The sequence below is a fragment of the Anopheles funestus genome, chromosome 2RL (assembly GCF_943734845.2).
Source record: "Anopheles funestus chromosome 2RL, idAnoFuneDA-416_04, whole genome shotgun sequence".
Classification (NCBI taxonomy): Eukaryota; Metazoa; Arthropoda; class Insecta; order Diptera; family Culicidae; genus Anopheles; species Anopheles funestus.
The window spans coordinates 26,190,113-26,209,243 of NC_064598.1; the positions used below are offsets into that span (position 1 = coordinate 26,190,113).

The following is a 19,131-nucleotide window of genomic DNA, read 5'->3' on the forward strand; positions in this document are numbered from 1 at the left end:
TTCGAAGGTAAAGTCCCTTTATTAACCCAACATTGCCCATCATGTTCCTTAGATATGACTACCGGAAACAACTTTACCTGCACGTGTGGTGCTGGTTTCGCTGGACCGCTCTGCGATATACCGTTCTGCCATATAGAACCATGTCAGAATGGTGGCCTCTGCGATACAGAAGCAATGGTAAGAGTTAGGAAACTCCATAAAAAGCTCGACATACTGTAAGAGGGTACTAAATCTTTCCAGATTCCAATGTGCAACTGTTTGCCGGGGTATGTTGGAATGTACTGTGAAACGGAGCTGAACGAGTGTGAATCGGCACCCTGTCTGAACGGTGGTCAATGCATTGACTTCATCAATGAGTATCGTTGCAACTGCACCGGGACTGGGTTTGATGGGAAAAACTGCGAGCACGATATTAACGAATGTCTGCAGGAAAGGATCAGCTGTGGGGGCCGTGGTCACTGTATCAATACGGAAGGTTCCTTCAGGTATGGGTTTAATTTACGAAACAGACAATTTCGATTCTGTACTCAAGGTTATCCTTTTTTTCGTCCCCATCTTAGGTGTCACTGTGTGGAAGGTATGTGCGGGAAGGATTGCGCCCAGTCGGATCCGTGCCAGGTGAATCCGAACGTCTGTCTGAATGGCGGCATCTGTGTGGAGGATTGTGATAGAGAGCGAAGGTACTACTGCAACTGTAGCGGTGGCTTCACAGGCGTCAACTGTTCTGAGCAGGTATGCAATGATTGTTGCGATAAAGTGTGTGTGTTCACCTTTACGGTGCAATAACACCGCGTGCCAAGATTAACGCAATCCCCTTCATTAAACAGCTTTCCGTTCAGGCGATCACACCCGATCGCTCGTTTCGATCGAGATCGCGCTTCAGTATCGCTTTGCTCATCAACCACTATTCTCTTCTTTCTCATCTCTTTCCTTCATCGACCGGATCACATTAGGCCGATAACAGTTCGAATGAAATCAGCTATCTGGACACGGTTTACTACTATGTGCATAACTTTGTGGGGAGTGTTCTATTCTTACTCTAATCAACTCTTTACGCACCATTGGCCGAGATTTGAACAATTCGTTTTGGGCCAATGCTAACATACGAACAATCGGTAGCACTTAACGAAGATCGACGCCATTCTCTGTACATGGCTTTTTTGTTACGGTTTTATTTTGTTCTTTTATGCTTCCCTTATACTAACTAGTCTCACTTACGTTTTATTAATGGTAGAATCGATTCTAACACAACTAACCTAACTTTTATAGTGTTCATTTTCTAACACAAATCGTTGATTAATATCTTCTTCTTAGGAATTTCTGGTTTGTTAGTAGATGTTTAACATAATCTAACAAAAACACTTAACAGACCTCAGTTAACGGATTCAAATCTGGTCTGATCGTCCGTTGATCATCATAATCTTTAATTCATCTAACAAAAATGAACCATTTTGAAGGTTTTACGTCTGCCTGTTATGTTTAGTGTTTGTTCATCCAAAAACATCTTCATCGCATGCCTTTAACTGTCTGCTTCTTTTAAAGTAATCTTTCCTAATTGTATAGCATGATTTAGCGCCACCTAAGCTCTACACATCCGATAATGGTATCCTTTCTTTTCCATAATCCTTTCCACTTGCAGGCGACACTGGAAGCGGAAGAAGCAACTGGTGCAGATATCGCCATCATCGTTGTGCCAGTGGTGATCGGCATCCTTGCAATTGCCGGCGCCTTGATCGGCACGTTCCTGGTGATGGCACGCAATAAGCGTGCAACCCGTGGTACCTACAGCCCAAGTGCGCAGGAGTACTGTAACCCAAGACTGGAAATGGACAACGTGCTTAAACCACCGCCCGAGGAGCGACTGATATAGTGCGGGTGTAGGTCTCTGTTAACTGTAGCGTCTTTTTATATGTTAGTTTTGTTACATTTACTCTCTCTTCTGTGTCCCTACCTCCAGCAATGTTTTTTTGTTCCGTCCAATACAATGTCATTGTCAGTTGTCGCCAGACTTGTACTCCTCAGGGCGACCAGCAGTGGAGACATTCTCTATCCTTGTTGTCGTCTCTCGTCTCGTTTGGCAAACTCTCCCCCAAAATCCCTCTGTTAGTGTTAATGTGTAGGTCTATTGGGAAGGAAATACACTCAACTCCCTCATAAGGAATCCCTGCACAAGGGTTTCGAATTGTAAAAAGTTAGTATAAGGATCGAGATATAGCTGATTGAGAAACGTTCCATTAGGCAAAACGAATGCGACCAACAGGTACACGATCGCCCCAGGAGCGCACGGTGCTTTGCTAATGCTTTTATAAATTTTAATGCATGTTTTTCGTTTTAAACTGTAGCGTCTGATAGTAACTGTGTAACAATGTGATATCCATCAAGATCGGGTCATTCGCTTTGACCCAGCGACAAACAATTGATTTTCCTCTGCCCTTGGGTGCGATAGATAAGCTTAACGGCATGGAGCATTGCGAGTAATCATTACCTAGAATGGAACACACACGCAAGCTGGAATACCCCTGGCGTAATACTTAAATAATTGAAAGATATTGACTGAATCAAAGGACAATCAGCTGACTGCCTATTGTTTTCGATCACTTTTCGGTTTCATTCTAAAAAGATCAAACATTGTAGGCCGGAAAAATACGAATGTGCCTTCAAGATTAACATCAGTGTGCTCCATGCTTTGATATCCTCACCACTCCAACGCTCAGGACCAAGTTTTCCGTGCAGGTAGAATTAGTGTTAATTTTTTAACTGCTTAGATAGTGTAGCGTTTTTTTTATTTACATGTTTGTGACCAAAAGGCATCCTACATGGTTGAAAGTGCAGTAAAAGCAACGGAGTGTTGGACACACGGCACAGTTAAGCAGTGCTTAAAATCTTAACAATCGAAAGCAAAAATCTATAAAGGTTGAGTTACAAAAGTAAATTAAAACTAAACAAACTTAAACAGTTTTTCGTATTGAAGACATGATTCGCTTTTAATAAACTCATTAAGAAGGGGCAATAGCGCAGTAAGAAAACGTGAAGAAAGTGAAAAATTATCTAACGGCCATTGGCCGAATATTTTGTAAACTAGCGAGCACTGTAGCAGTTCATAATTTTATGCAAAACAACAGTGTTCATAGCAAACCGACGGAAATGATCTAGAAAGTTACTGAAAAAACCACGCGGCACCTAGATAGCCAGTAAGATAAAAGAATAAATAGCCAGAGCGATAAACTTGCGTAATAAATTTCGATCGATCGGTGGTGAATAACAAATCTCTTAAGTGTCCGAATGGCTTAACGAAAGAAACTATTAAGGGAACATTACCTTTCGGATAGAATTCGATTGCTTTAAAGGCAGCTAAGCTCATGCTGCTCGACATCTCACGCATCTCTAACTCTGTACGTTTGAAAAATTTGTTGTTTTTATTTTTGTTTTGTTAAAAAAAGGCATAACTTGTGAATCCGTTCTAGATTTCCAAGAGCGAGTTTGATTACAATTGTAACAGAAAAAAAAATACTACCCATCTTATCCAAGATTCAGGCTCCACACGTTTCGTTCTTGTGTGTGTGTTTTTTTGTTTGTTTGTTTGGTTTTAACACTATCACGATCGTTAGATAGTAGCCGTGTGATAAGAGCATTCATTATTTGTCTCTTTGCGGTAAGTGTGCTTTCTCGATGTAGCTTCTCGATCTGTTTCTCCTTATCCCTTTTATCCAATTCGTTTCATCCCTAATTAAACCGATATATACATACAAAAGCGAAATAGTATGGAACAAATCAACATGTTCTAGTAGACAGTAAAAACAGTATTATATCTTTTCTCTCTCTCGCTTTCTCTCTCTCTCACACACACGCTCACTGCGTTTTGATTCTAATAACACCCTTTGGAAACAATAGCTCCGTATTGTGATAACAATATACCGCGGGAACCATCCACGTTTTCGCTTCCCATTCCCAACCCATTGATGATCGGTGTAAAGTAATTAACTAACTACCCCTAAAAACAATCTTCGTCAATTCACCGAACGAACGTGGATATCGTAAATTAGGATGTAAGCATTCTTCAGTATTGGCTTCCATTTACTGAAATGACGTGACTGCCTAATTTCAGCCAAAGGGCGTATTTTATATACTCGTCACGCAGCAATAAGGATGCTGATTTTACTATGTCTTGCTTTTCTGATGGTTGCGTAAACATTAATTCGTGTTCTACGTAATAATTCAACGATTTTATTTTCGGTATAACGAGTAAACGTGTCGATAGCATTTGTTGGTTAGTTCCATGTATCATGTTTCGTTTTTACTATTTAAATCCTTCGTATGATTTTTTACGCATCCGCTTATTTTTGTAATCCTGGTCCTATCTAGTTTTTTGTTTTGTTTTCTTTTTTTACAATCCTTAAAACCATCCCTAAAGCGTAATAGAGGCAAGCGATCCATCTTTTATCTATGTTACACGATATATGATTTCTTCACTTAAATGTTAATTATCACATTTCATCGCGATCCCTTGTAGTTGTCTGTTTGTTTTTTGTTTATGTTTTCGATTCCACTTTGTTGGGAGAGGGAGATTTTCTTTATCGCTCTATGCGCAGTTCCATTGATCGCAACGGATTTATCGATTCGTACTAATACAATGATTATGAGGGCCATTCAAAACTCATGTCTACCTTCTTCCCTGCGCTTTCCGATTTTTGCTTCATTTATTTTGTTGTTTTTGTTTTTTGCTAGCTAGTAAAAGAAAAGTCGTTTAAAAACCTTGCGTCGTACTGAAGCAATATGTGTTTAATATAAATTTGCTAAAAATTTAAAATTTTACAACAACACAAAAAGAACAGAGGGGATTGCCTGCAACAACTACTGGTGACGCTTGTAATACACATCCGGATAGTTAGAACAAAATGCCTATCATAAACCGGCAAACAGATTGAATAGAATATTTCGTTTTGAAACTATTGCTGTGCGTTTCAAAAATAGTTAACGTAATGACAAATTAAAAGAACAAGAAAACACTGATATTGCATTTAAAACAAGTGACGAGGTTTGTGAATCGTTCACAACGAAAAAATTTGTAGCTAAAGCGTAGCAATACTGAAAACAGTTTAGCAAACGGTGGCAAAACGAAAAAAAAAACACATTTCACACAACGCACTTGACTCACTCGATATCGGTTTTGCATATGTAACGGTTTACATTTAGGTAGGAACCTAATTCTCACAAGCAAATCGCTATGGGATATTCGTTTCAACATTCCATTCCTCATTCAGCGTTACTCTTTTTCTTCAAGACTGCTATCCTAACAGATACTGCTTTCTTCCGTTGCATTTTCGCTACCATACCCGGAACAGTACCTAACGGTGTGCTGTTGCAATCCAGCGGAAAAAACGGTATGTTCCAATATAAGGAACACTATTACAACTGTTCGTTTTTTTGTTTTTGGCAATGAAAATCCCAACAGACAAAAGCATTTCGATGCAAAACCATGGTTCGTTACAATTCAACTATAACATGAATAAGGCGATGATGAAAATAGCTATTTACAATATTACTGTAGCTTGTGCCACAACTTACCAAACACCCACAACAGACCATAGGACCAGTAGTTGAAGCTGCACAATTAACACATGTGATGTCTTTCGCGAGCGTCGAGTTACAGCGAATGCGTGTGTTGTTCGTCCGTTTCAGTGCAGTTACTTTTTCGTAAGCGATGCATCCGCTGATAATGACTCCCGTTCCGTACTATCTAATTCTCCCTTTGGTTGAGTTTCAATAACACTCTGATTCGTTGGTTCACATGAGGTGGAAGTAACGTGTGCCTCACCCAAATTTGATTGCACATCATTCGGCCCAATGGAGGCGTGATCGTTCGCCGCCGTTGTTGTTGATTCCGCAGACGGTACAACAAACTCTCCCGTTTCGAGGGAATTTTGCCGTCCCGGCGCTACACTGGCAGACTCATCAATCTTAACGACAGTTGGGAGAGCATCGGTGGCAACCAACCCGATTGTATTGTACTCCTTTATGCCCTTTTCACCGATCGGTACATGTCGTTCGCCAATCTTCACTAACAGAATGGTGCGATTCACGTTCGAGCGGAAATGATGATCGGGATGGTTCGGTTGCCAATAGTGAACGACATTGCCCACCATACCTTCCTGTGGGGTCCAATCTTTCCACGATGAGCGACCTCCACTCGACCGAAATTGTTCATTCGGCCAGGTTACATCGATTCGACGCCCGAGATCTAAACAATCATAAATCTAAAACAAAACAAAATTGTTTACACGTTAACCTGCTTCGTGTACTAGCGCACGGATAGACACTACTTACCTGTGACGCATCCACAATGATTACTTTCTTGTTCAGTCCAATCGTTGGCGGTGAATGTAGCCACTGAATGCCGGGTTTCGGTTCGTCCGACTGTCCTTCAGCCATCACAAACAACGAGTAAGCTGAATCGTCCGGTGGCGAGAGAGTAAACGTCAACGTACCGGGGACTCCCGGAATGCGACTACCGGCCGCTACCCCACTGCCACCGCTTGCAAGGGCCGAGCTAAATCCAGGACCACCGCTAGAGAGCATCGATGAAGGAACGTTCGCCTTGTGGATGTAGCCACTAGCGAGACCCGACGACGATTCGACACTTCCCTGCTGCTTCAACGTCGCATTGGGACTACCGCCAGCCGTACTCTGACTTTCGTCATCCGCACCGACCGAACTATCGTTACCGCTGCCACCGGCACCACCTGCCGCAGCTGCCACAGCTTCCGCCAACACCTCACGGAATGAATCTCGCTTGTTTATCTGCAGTGCGCCCCAATCGATCCGATCCTTACTCGTGCTGCCAACGTTCCGCTTAGCGATCGTGCTTCGTTCGCGCACACCCGTCGTACCCATTGCCATGGCTTCTCGCTCGGCGTCCCGCTCGCGTATCAAAAACCCGGCCAACAGTGTCGAGCTGGTCGGTTTGTTAATACTCGCCATACTGCCCCGATTCGCCACCGCACCCGAGATGGACATGTTTTGGCTGCCGTACGACAGCGTACCGGCCGTGCCGGAAAGTGTATTGTTTGGCGTCGGCGTGTTACAGTACACACCCTGCATTTCGGTCATTTCGCCCTCGATAATGGCACTGCCGCTGCTGCAACCTTCACGACAACGTTGCCGGATGCGTTTCCACGTGCGGATCAACATGGAATGAATTTTTTCTAGCGTTATTTCACCCCCGATTATGCGACAAAGCTGTGCATTTGTTTCCGCGTACGACGTCGTCAGCGGTGAAACGTAGATCGGATAGCCGATCGGTTGATCGCACGACGAGTTGATGATGTTACGTAGCGCCTGCTTTGCATTCTGTATGCTGCCACGCTCGGGATTGCGATTGCGCAGATAGATAAGTTCCTGCTGTTGGCCAGCCCACAATCCGCGCACACATTCCCGGTTCAGCTTGATTACGCGAAAGGTGAGAAATCGCTTCGTCAGCCTTATCACCCGATACTCATCCGAACCGTCGTCCATGACGTGACGGAGGGCGAGCAAATTGGGTGTACCGCGCAGTACCGCATTACGCCACAATGGATCTGCTTCGTGCGATATCACCAGTTCCTTGGTGTGGAAATCGATCGCATTGTACAGATTGGTGTAATCATCGTACTCGTCCGGACAGAGAAAGTGATCCTGGTGAAGCTTTAGCGACATTCGGACGGCCGGTGCAACAACACCATGAAGCAGCTCCATATCGGCAAACACCCACTCGTCCCGGGGACAAGTGATCCGGAAATCGCCCTTAAACAGTGCGTGCAATCCATGGAGAAAGAATTCCACACCACACGATGAACTGTGGCTGGCGGTTGCAAGCGTTCTTCGGGCCAACAGTGCCAACGACATGCACAGCGAGGTCACCAATGAATCACGAGTCTATCAGAGTAAAACAAAAGTACATTTAATATGGAAACCAAAAAGAAATTGCACGCGTCTTACCGATTTGAAAAAGGCCGCTCCGTTCGCAGAACCGTTCGATCCATTATTCGAGGTGCTCGCACCGTTCGCATGTGAACCGCTAGATGCTCCATTCGAGGACGTACCTGCTGGCCCGTTGTTGCCATTGGTTCCACTAGATTCCCCACATTCCGCCTTATTCGTACCAACATCTGTTGATCCTGCTTCCACCCAACCATCCAATACAGTTGATCCAGTATTAGTGGCGGCAGTTCCATCTGAAGATGCTTTCCCATCCTTAAGCACACCGCTACCACTATCTGCTTTGGTTACGTTAGCATTGGATGATGAAGATACGAAACAGTTACCACCTGCACTGTCACCAGTGGCAGAAGCAGTACCGGTTGCAGTACCACCTCTGGCCACACCCGCCGTTTTCCTTGGTGTGCGCTCATTAAGAGCCGCCTGCAGCTGTTGGCGCTTTTTGTCGCTACAAAACTGTATCCATTCGCCGTACACGCACCAGAAGCTGCTGCGCGTAATGCCAGCAACGCGGGAATCGTAATCGTCATCCAGATTGATGTTAAACACGGGATCCAAATCCACAAACTGGCGGTCGGTGGTGTGTTCGAGCGCTTCCTCAATTGCCTGCGACTGGAGCCAGCTCATCAGCTTTGGCGATCGTAGCGTGTAATAGATGATGCTCTGCACAAGATACGATCGGTTACAAAATGCATTCCTCCAATACGTTCCATTACGCTGTATGAAACTCACCTTTACATAGTACGATATGAGCACCTTGCGAAACTCAAACACCTGCATAGTAGCGGTAGCCGAATTATCCGAAATGGAGTAACCCTCCAGCACGTACTTCGACGCCATCACCTGCCAAGCTAACCAGCGTGTCGTAAACATTGCGTTGGCACTTAACATGCGTGGCAAATGACCGATCGCACAGCAACAGCATCCTGGTAAGTGGACAGAAGTAAGGGGGTTATAAAAGTTCCATCAAAATAACACTTCATTCGCGCAAACCTACCAATATTATCTTCCACCTCCTCCGAGATTGCTTCCACTTCCCGCTGCTGGCAGTAGGTGCCCCGAAATTCGAGACCACGCATTTGAAATGTACACAGCCCATTGCCGAGCTCGATTATGTGTACAAGGCAGTTTAAATAGTCAGAGGCAAGCACTGAAAGCAGAAAACGAACAATCAACCATCGGTGAGTGTTGGGCATGCATTCGCCAACTTAAAATGGCAAACTTACCGAAGCAATCTCCCTGGCTAACGTTTCCCCAGCGACCCATCAACAGATCGCCACAGAGTGAGTGTTGCAGCGATCGTGTCAGGTGTTCGTAGAATATACTGTTTAAATTGTTATCATCAGCACCGAGGTCACGCTCGAGCTGCGAACTCAACCGTGTGTTCGAGTGATCGATGCGACGAGTATTGTAATCACGCTCCCAGAATTTAATCGGACGTACGTAAGAGGTGAGAAATATGGCACTTCCTGCAGGTTGATAGAAAAAAAGAGGTATTTAAAACGTGTACAAAAAAGCAGATGCCATCGATGCCTTACCAAGGAATGGATTGAGAGGTGTCGATAGGATTGCACTGATTGCCGTCTGTAGAAACAGCATTGCTGAGTGTGGCACACTGAACGGTTGCGCAAAAGCGTGAAACGCTGAGCCCCACGTTATTTGCCACGGTGCAATGTAGGTAACTACAAATTGTAGCTAAAAGGAAAAGGAAAAAAGGGCGAACATTAGCCATATGTCAACAAAGTTACAGAAATATATTTACTTACCTTCAGCAAAAATTCCGCAATCTTACGATAGATGATGGAAATGAGAAAATAGTCCAACAGGAACGTTTCGCTCGACAGTTTGTAGTCCAGCCGAAAGAAGAGCACCGTAAATATGAGTATAATGTACTGGCTGCCAGTGTCAGAGTAAGCGTTACGAACACCTATCAGAAAGTGAATGGAAAAGAAGCACATTACGATCAATTAATACACTTCATAAATTCGTTAAAAAATTCCCAAGATCGTACTTACATTTCAAACTGCACATTACGATCAGGATCGTACCGAAGGTGAGACCAAACTTTTCCGCAATCTGGCCACAGTCCGCGGTCAGTGCGCTGATGAAGATGAGCGGATAGAGTATATTACGCTCGAAGAAGCACAGCACCACGTACATCGTCTCGAACCACATGATCTTCGACAGCTTGTGCACCTCGAATAGGCCAAACTCTTCCGGTTTTAGTATAGGTTTTGCGATGCACAACCATGGCAGATGTTTGCGCAACTGTGGCACAATGTAATGCATCAGAAAACCAAGAATGCAGGCACCCGTATGCAGCACGTGATTGATTTCGGGCTGCAGTACCGTGAACACCGTACTGCAGTGCAAGCTAAACATGGCCAACGACAGTACCACGCACACGACGGCATCATTCTTTAGCCGTCCCGTTACCGTATCCTGCAGCTTGCGTGGCAATGGATCATCCAGCTCTTTCGCCGCTGCATCACGGCCCGCTTCTTCATCGAAATCACGATTCATCTCATCGGTCGAACGGGCCGAACCGTCACCACCCCCATCACCACTCGAAGCCCGTTGCCCATCCTCCTTTCCATCTTCGCACGAGTCGGATGATATTTTCGAATCTTCCTTGCTCGATGAATCGTCGTAATCCGAGTGCGTAAGCAAACTTGATTTGATTACCGCCCAGATATAAGTGTAATCGCTCGCACAACGCGACAGATGGTACGATACCGTCACCAGGAACGCACAATACATCGAGAACAGGACGTGCTGAGTTCCAGTTTCGGAGAGCGCTCCATAGACTAGCCCGAACAGCAACGTACAGGCGACAACCGATCGCACTACAGATAGAAACGAAGCAAGCAAGCTGCACGATGCATTGCTACCGAACAGATGCATATCGACCTGCTCCAGAAAGTACATGGTGAAGGTATTTATCTGCGGAAACAGTCCCAGACTGAACAGTAACGGAAACGACAGTATCACCGCCGCCAGTATAGTTTGAGCCGACTGCAGGAACGCAACGATCGAGATCGAAAAGCCAAACAGCACAATCGACACACTGTCGTGCGTCAACCCAAGTTGGTACTCGCGCAGTAACTGATGCACACCCAACAGCAACCCGCAGCAAAGACAAAAGTAGATTGGGCGCGAATACGTGACGGTTTTGTTAAACCCATGAATCGGTGAAGCCGCATCCGGCTGTACACTCTTCAGCAGCGAATACTGACTCCCGGCAATAACGAAGCAAAACAGGAACGCGTACAAATCTTCGTAAAACTTCAGATACAGCACCAGCGATCCCAGCAGCGAAACGAGCGTACAAAGTGCGATCGCTAGCACCACCTGGGCCCAGCTCGTATCACGATCGAACAGTGCCAACAGCTGCAACCGATTCATCGATATGTTCAGATGCTCCCGGAAGCACAGAAATCGTAACGATAGCTTGTAGTACCGCTTCGGACGCACCTTTGGTCCCGACTCACCAAACATCGAATGTGGCACCACATCGATCGTGCTTTGCGCACGCGACAAACTGCAATCCGTTGAGGCGACGATCGTTTTGTCCACAATACCGCTTCCCGAATTAATCGAAGCGGTATTAAAATCATCACCCGCAGACGAAATTGTCCCAACCGTTGGTCCACCCGAAGCCATTCCACTGCTACCGCCGGCACCACTTCCAATTCCACCGATCACACTGCCCGTCGTTCCACTCGTCGACGGACCACTGATGCTGATCGTGCGATGATGATGCAGATGGTGATGTATGTACGGGTTCGCGTGCAGATGATGGTTTAACGCACCGAACCGTTCCTTTATCACATTCGCCGCACACCGCAACCATCGGTCTGAATCGTCCGTGACGTAGAAATTTAAAGGCACCTCTCCGACGGCACCCGGCATCAGTGCATCGTGACAGATACTGCGCGCACCGCCAGAGTACCCAGCAGCAAAACTACTTCCTGCACCGGAAGCCGTCGACGTCGATGCAATCGATTGCAAACGCGTTTGGGGATTTTCTAGCGCATCGAGACAGTAGTTACAGTTGTTATTATCATCATCACGCCAATAATCGCTCGCCGTTCCGGTAGAACCGGCACCGGACGAAGACGATACACCCGGGGCCTGTGTCATCGATGATGTTCCGGGTCCACCGCCATCATTTCCACCTCCGTCCGATTTAAGCATTCGCAAACGACAGTTTAGCTGGCGGTACGGACGTGCTGGAAGTGGCGCTGGTCGACGAAAGGTGAAGCTAGCCGTTTGCTGCTCGGACAGGGCACTGTTCCCTGGTAGATAGATCGGAGGAATTGGCACATCCGAACGGTAGTTGAGAAACGTTATCAGTGGTGCGGCAGTTGAGTTTTCCGGTATCCGTTCCGCTAGCAACCGCTGGGAAAGTGACCGGTTGTAGATTTTGCTGCTCGTGCTGGGATAATTTTCCTCCACGCTTAATCGACGCACGCTAGCACTACGGCCCGGTGGTGATGTTTTCGGTATGGCTCCTAAGTTTCGCTGCTGGTGCTGTAGCTGTGTCACCGACAGCGATGATCCGTTTGACGTCTCCGCTGCGGTTGAAGAACTGGCTGATTGATTTATTTCATCTTTTGCTTTCGGTTTTGCCGTTGCACCACTCGAGCCAGGAATTTGTGGATCCGATTCACTTCCGGTAACGATCTTCTTCAGTGCCGTCCCACCGATTCCATCCTTCGGTGTGGCACCGTGATCCTTGGCAATTAGTAGATCTTTCGAACTAGCACTCGCCTGCTCCCAATCGCTCGACGAAAGGCATCCAGTTTCTTCGAACGCTTTGAGCGGCGGACGCAATATGTGATGATGGTGTACGTGGTGCATGGTGGTACTACTATCGCTACAGCTGATCGTTGGACTCGAGGACGTCTTCTTTACCTCGCTGCCAATCATTTTCGGAGGCACTATGGCACAGCAGGCAGGATTTTTCGCTTCTACAATCGTGGCCGTACCGACCTGCTGCTCGGAATTCGTTCGATGTGTACGCGGTTCCAGCAACGGAGATCGTGAACCGGCATTCGTTTCCGTATCGGAATCGGTCGACTGAAGCCCACTGTCGGGATGTTCCATATCCGATTCGACACCAGCAGCTGCTTCCTCAACAACACGGCCACCCTCAACCGGTTCCGTTTCTGGTACTCTTTGCTGTTGCTGCTGTTGCTGCTGGTGATGCAATCGCCTTAACTGATCGTGCAATGTGAGATCCTCTTCACTATCACCTATTCGTTCGTTCTGTTTCAGTTCTTCCGCTGCATAATAATTGTCTCCTTCCCTCTGATTCGTTCTTTCCTCCGGTCGACTCACACAATCCTCTCGATCCTCTCGAACCACACGATCGTTATTTCCTTCGTGTCCTTCAGCATCATCATCTTCTTCATCTTCCTCCTCCTCCTCGTCCTCGTCACCTTCGTCCTCCCCTTCATCTTCATCGTCCTCATCCTCCAGCCCATCACCGTCGTCCGAATCGGAATGCAGATCAAACCGCTGTACCGGCGGGGTGTTTTCATCACGTGCCAGCAACCGTATGGCCGTACTCTTCACCGGTGTACTTTCATCCGACTGTTCCGCGATCGGATAGACCGGTTCACTGCCGGCGTTTGTTGCACCGGGTAGTACCGATTCGAAGGCAGCACTATCACAACCGGCCACCATGAAGCTGGATGAACCACCGCCGCCCCCACACACATCCACCAGCCCCGTTCCACTGCTTCCCTCGTTTGATTTAGTAAACAGATTCAGGTACGGATTACGCGATAAGCACTTGCTGGGCGGTGGCAACACCGTATGCCGGGGATTGCGCAGCGTCTGTCCACCGATCACCTCCACACTGTTCGGGTGTGTCGGTGTGAGGTTCGGTATCGAGGCGGGACTGCACGTTTCCAGTGCGGCACTTTTTATACGCCTTACGGACGTTAGTGAGCGTGGCATCGGTCTACCGGAGCCATTGCCGCTGGTTGTGTTGGTAGTGTTCGAGTGTCGACGTCGTTTACCGGAAGCATTGTTACCACCTCTACTAACCGTCCGTTCGCCACCCGTTCCTAAACCAACCGAACCTACACCGTCGCCGGACACACCGCCAACGATGGAACCACCAACGGGGCCACTACTACTGCTTGCAATCGTCGGTAGCTGTAACGCCGACATGGTACTGCTGGAATCCCGCCTTATTGGTGTGGTTTGATGCAGCAGGTAGGTGATCTTGTTCGACGAATCGTTCCCACTGCCCGTATCCGCTATCGCGAGCTGTACAGCCGATTTCGTGTAGTTATGGTCCATGTACAGATCCGGCTCGAGATTCTGCAATGCCAGCATATGATGATGGTGGTGGTGGTGGTGATGATGATGCAGCTGATGGTGAAACAACGAACCAACCGATTTGTTATTTTGATCGTCCGAGCTAAGGTGCCGCTGCAGCTGCATTCCTCCTCCCTCGGTTCCGGCAGCATTCCCTCCGCCACCCGGTCTGCGACGATTGCGCGTACCATCGGACACCTCTCCCCCTCCACCACCCTGTGCCCCGTCGGTTTGTTCATCAGCAAACACGTTGCTGCCGTTTAGCTTTTCCGAATCGAGCGATATTTGGCGCTGTAGCTGACTGTTCATGAAACGCTGTTTCCGCTTCGATTTGTACTGATGACGCCGTAGCGAAGCATTCGATTGTGCACCCGCCATTCGCGGTCCCGTCCCTGCGTCACCCTTTACGTTGCTAGCCCCATTACCGTTCGTACCGGCAGCTAGCGGTAAATCTCCAAACTCCCTTGTCATCTCGCGCATAACCGTCTCGAGCACCAGCTCGGAAAACCGATCCTGATTGGGGGTGGAAAGGGAACGCTTGTGCGTACCAGTACTGCACACTTCGGCCGTGTGCGTTTGCACCGGTCCACCGTATCGTACGACCGGTGCACCGAACGGTGTTTCATTGTTTGCTTCCGCGATGCGATCGCTCCGAAAACAGGCATCACTGCAAGCCGCAGATGCAACCACAGCTCCTAGACCGGCGGTTCCACTACTGGTTCCACCACCCCCGGCACCACCCGCCGCACTAGCAGCTGCACCGCTCAGCCCACTATCGCTAGATTCGGAGCTGTTCTTTCGATGGACGTCCACCTTTAAGTCGATCGTACTGGTCACCTCTTGGTAGTCGATCGATATTGCACTGTTCGCGTAGCTGTTTTCATCGCTGTGATGTTCGACCGAGGTTCGTGACGATACGTTTACCGGTGGCGTACCACCGACCACTTCCACCGTGCCAAGGATTTGCATTTCAATGCCGGGCTCGTCATCGCCCGAACCACCGATTCCGATACCCGTATCCACTTCGCGCGGTGCTTTCGAATTTGCGCTTCCCGGTTTTTTCAGGTTCGTTTCCGAGAGCGTACGTGCTCGATCGTACATGCGGTGAAGTGCCACATTTACCATCTTGAAGAACGTGATGATGATCGCCACCAGCACGGTATAAATGCTCCATACGGCTACGGTGGTCGGGAAGTACTGGAAGTGAAAATGAGGGAAAAATATTTTAGTGATATTTTAAGATTGAAAATTTGTTATTAAAGCAATTAAAAATTGAATATTATCTATTTGAAAGTAAGCGTAAACTAATCCACTTTCGATAAGAATTTATATTTTGACGATACGGTTTGATAAGATAAAAATGGGGGAAAATATTTAACAAAAAACAATCTACCAAACAGCATTATATTAGAAACCGAGTCATTCACGAACACATTTAATTCCTTGAAGGATTTCGAAAATAAAAATGCTAAATTACTCCAAAAATCCGTTAATACAAGGAAAGCACATTTCTTCTTATTCCAACAGCCTGTTGTGGCATTAAATGGAATAGGATTTATAATCTGTTCACTCGCCACAACGTTGCCACAAATCTAACAGCAGTAACAAGGACGCACACCGCAACGCACCAAGAAATGAAAGTGCGAACAAATCCATACTGTGTGGCCACCGTATTTGTTGTGGATATCCTACTGCTTTCCATCCATTCACCGTGCATGCACCATCTCGTGTAGCATTGGCTACTAACCACCGGAAAACTGGTAGGCAAAAGTAGCCGTTAGACAGGTTACAGCAACCTTTTTTTACCGGCAGCTGGCTAATAAATTAGGACCAGTTTTCCATTGCCACCACGGTACACTCCAACGAGTCGTCGTCGTGTGTGTATTTGTCACTCTGCTTTTTGCCAAAGGAAATTAGGAAAGAAAAATTAAATAAAGGTGAAGAAGATATTTCTGCTCGAGAGGGCTGTTAGTCGCTCGGTCCTAGCAAAGCCCTGGGATCTAGTAGAGTTAAGGGGGTAATATACTCTGTTGGAGTGAAAAATTATTATTTACGCAATTGTTCTTTAAAGAAAAATGAGTAGATATATGACAGAAAAACTATGTTTCAATTTTCTTCTTTAATTAATGAGAAAAAAGACATATTTGTTAGGCCATCATTGGGGACCTCCTTCGGTCGTTACACCAAATGCACCTCTGACCAGACAACCTGTTTCGTTTTTCGGCCTTGTAACCTTCCGGCAAGAAGTATCTCATGAACTTCGGTCCTTTTGGAGTATCCAATGGAGTATAGCTTAACCACAAAAAAATTCATTTAATAAAACTTGCCGAATGTACTACTCCCTTAATTGCGCACAGGCGTATTTACCAGCCCGGGGTGGGAAAGTCGCACAATGACCGCCAGATACAAGGGCCATACAACTCTAGGGCGAATCAATGTTGAAACACAATTTCAAGGTACAGGCACGGGCGGACAAAGTAGGAGAAACAGAAAAAAAAACATTAGAAAACTAATTAATTGTTTGCCCAGGTCATTGTTTTATCCTGTTATCTTTCTTTGAATCCTTGAAATGTAAGGAATTTATTAAGCTCCTTGATTTAGCCTGCAATTGTTTTGCTTAAAACCAAACTTGTGCGTTTTCTGAACTTAAATGATAGGCTAAGAATGAAAACAAAGCTGCCTCAATCCAATCATCAACCACACTGTTCCTAATTTATCATCCCCTAGAGGGGGAAGATGTGTGCGTGGTTTTCGCAGCTCTAAAACATTATTATGAAACAAGGCCATGGTCAAGTGTAATAGCGTTTTGCTATCGGCATAATACAGCAAGCCGGATAAAGCCGAAGCTGTTTGTATGCTGCCGAGTAGCGCGCTTCGTGGACGGTAAGATCTACTTGAATCAATCGACAGAGAAACATCGTCTCAAAGCTTTGTCTCTGGCCTCCACCCTTTCTCCTCGAACTCGATATCTACCCACCACCACGAACCGCTACTGTCGTTCGAGGTTAGAATTACGTGAGCATTATAAAGACGGTGTACCTATATTGTAGGTTGAAAACAAAACCGATCACTGGTCTAAACAGACGCTAACATAGCAGGCCGATACTGGCTGTGTACAGTAAATGCGTATCGAATGGGAGTGCGATGTGCGTGCTACGGCTATTTCCTTTACAGTGTCCCAGTGACATGCTACCGCTGGGATTAATTAGGTCAAATCAGCTATCAGCAAACAAGAACGCTGTCTCTGGATGTAACGCCATTCAATTGGTAACCATTTTGGGCCTAATATTTACACATCACGTGAGACAGAAAACCTCGATGAGGGGGGAATCTAAGGGAAATTTTGCATCCGGATAAATCGTTACATTCCTCAAGGTAATGTTTATCATTTGTTCGTCGATGTTTCTTTTGCCATGAGAACGTCTGAACGTCGAAAACGATGAATCATGTCTAGCAAAGAAAAAAGGTTTCTTATTTGAACGGCCATCCACTGATTCCCCTTCGTCCTACACCGTTCTCTACCTCTTCCCTTCTCCCGCCTCCTACACATACACTTACCATATAAATGATGAACGGAAGAAACAACAAAAACAGCCAGATATACAGATGGACGGCATTGCAGAAGACATTCTGATGCACGTCATAGTACCAGCCACCGGTTAAGCTGGCCAGCACACCCTGTCGCAGGATTTTTAACGTTTGCGAACCCATTGCTGCCTGTTCATTTCATGCTGCCGTTGCTGGTGGGCCACCGTTCGACGTTTCCTCTGGTTTGTGGTAGTGCAATGCCCAGCTTGTGTGGCAACTGACCGGGTGAGCGTTCGGTACGGTCTACCATTCGCATTCGTGTGCTAGCTGGTTCTGGATTTTCCAGCTGGTACTTTGGCAGGAACTGGAATCGTACAAATGCAGTGCGCGACCACCGACCGATGGATGTATCAATGATTGTGTATTAGAGCAGCCTGCTGTAACTTCTTCTACCTTCTAATTTGGCCTTAGGCAGTGGCACTTCGTTGTTATATCGAAAACAAACGCTCGCTTGCACGGACTTCCACTATTATTTTTGCTATTCAAAACACACGCACACACACACACAAACGCTCGCGGACGATTGAGTGCACACACTTTTTCCTTCTCTGGCACGTTCAATGGCGTGCAACCTCCTGGGCACTTCCGCAGAACCAATCAACTTTCTTTCAATCGCTACTTTCTTCGGAGGCACCCGTCATGATGATGCACACTTCACCACGTTCATTTGCTTCTTGCCACCAGCACACACTTGGCCACCTCACTGTACGAACATTTTACGACTTCACCAATCGTGGAGATGGTGAATGTTGTTACTTCACGTGGGTAAACGGATTGCGCTGTTTTCTCCCCCCAGCCAAGAAGAATTTCCGTCGCTGGAGGAGAATGTAATCGAAACGACCCGTGTGTGTTGTAACGCGCTCTGGTTCGCGAGATGATCTACTTTTTCCTCTAGCACACCATCACTGCTCGGGAAGGAAGCGAAACGAATTGACGAAGTTGTATTGTTAACGAATGCCTCTTTCCAGTGAAGCGAAAATATGTTGTTCAACGCGCGATACTACGAAATATTAGGGATGACTAATATTCGCAGGTTTACGAACTATTTTATGCATTATGGACGTTTTTAACAATAGTTTCGTCAAGCGAGAGAACTGGTTTTGACACTAGCTTCGTTAAGGTGTTGAGTTGACATTTTCGTCAAATGATGTTGTGACATTTGTTTTCGAACATCGACGCACAGCTGAACACTTTTCGCAAAAGATTTTCAGTTTTTATAATTCAAAAAAATAAATC

General features: G+C 46.4%; 2 protein-coding genes across 5 annotated transcripts in view; one reads left to right on the forward strand and one right to left on the reverse strand.

The window, feature by feature from the left end:
- LOC125765283 (protein crumbs) overlaps positions 1–3,266 on the forward strand; it is a 32,846-nt gene extending 29,580 nt beyond the window's left edge. For 2 of the 3 annotated variants that reach the window (XM_049430232.1, XM_049430235.1), the window contains 4 exons: positions 53–177; positions 241–485; positions 561–732; positions 1,640–3,266. In XM_049430232.1, the coding sequence (XP_049286189.1) occupies positions 53–177; positions 241–485; positions 561–732; positions 1,640–1,870 (773 nt within the window). In that variant the 3' untranslated portion in view covers positions 1,871–3,266. The other variant, XM_049430234.1, reaches the window with a different exon arrangement.
- Positions 3,267–3,393: 127 nt separating this feature from the next.
- LOC125765281 (protein pecanex) lies at positions 3,394–18,996 on the reverse strand. Of its 2 annotated transcripts, XR_007418534.1 has the most exons (11): positions 17,866–18,996; positions 9,990–15,504; positions 9,741–9,901; positions 9,513–9,669; positions 9,201–9,443; positions 8,972–9,124; positions 8,707–8,900; positions 7,975–8,637; positions 6,325–7,911; positions 5,566–6,254; positions 3,394–5,495 (listed from the first exon to the last, which is right to left on the reverse strand). XR_007418534.1 is itself a non-coding variant. In XM_049430229.1 (10 exons), exons 1-10 carry the CDS (start codon positions 18,016–18,018, stop codon positions 5,685–5,687), a joined length of 9,396 nt encoding a protein of 3,131 aa, XP_049286186.1. In that variant the 5' UTR covers positions 18,019–18,996; the 3' UTR covers positions 3,394–5,684. The 2 variants fall into 2 exon arrangements, 1 of the variants encoding a protein (XP_049286186.1); XM_049430229.1 differs by having other exon boundaries at positions 3,394–6,254.
- Between the last annotated feature and the right edge of the window lie 135 nt (positions 18,997–19,131).

Bases quoted from the DNA above. Each gene is read 5' to 3' on its own strand.
- LOC125765281 (XM_049430229.1), bottom strand. From the start codon at position 18,018: ATGGGTTCGCAAACGTTAAAAATCCTGCGACAGGGTGTGCTGGCCAGC. The intron at 8,638-8,706 runs GTGAGTTTCATA...TATCTTGTGCAG, and splicing joins TCATATCGTACTATGTAAAG to AGCATCATCTATTACACGCT. The intron at 7,912-7,974 runs GTAAGACGCGTG...TTACTCTGATAG, and splicing joins GAGCGGCCTTTTTCAAATCG to ACTCGTGATTCATTGGTGAC.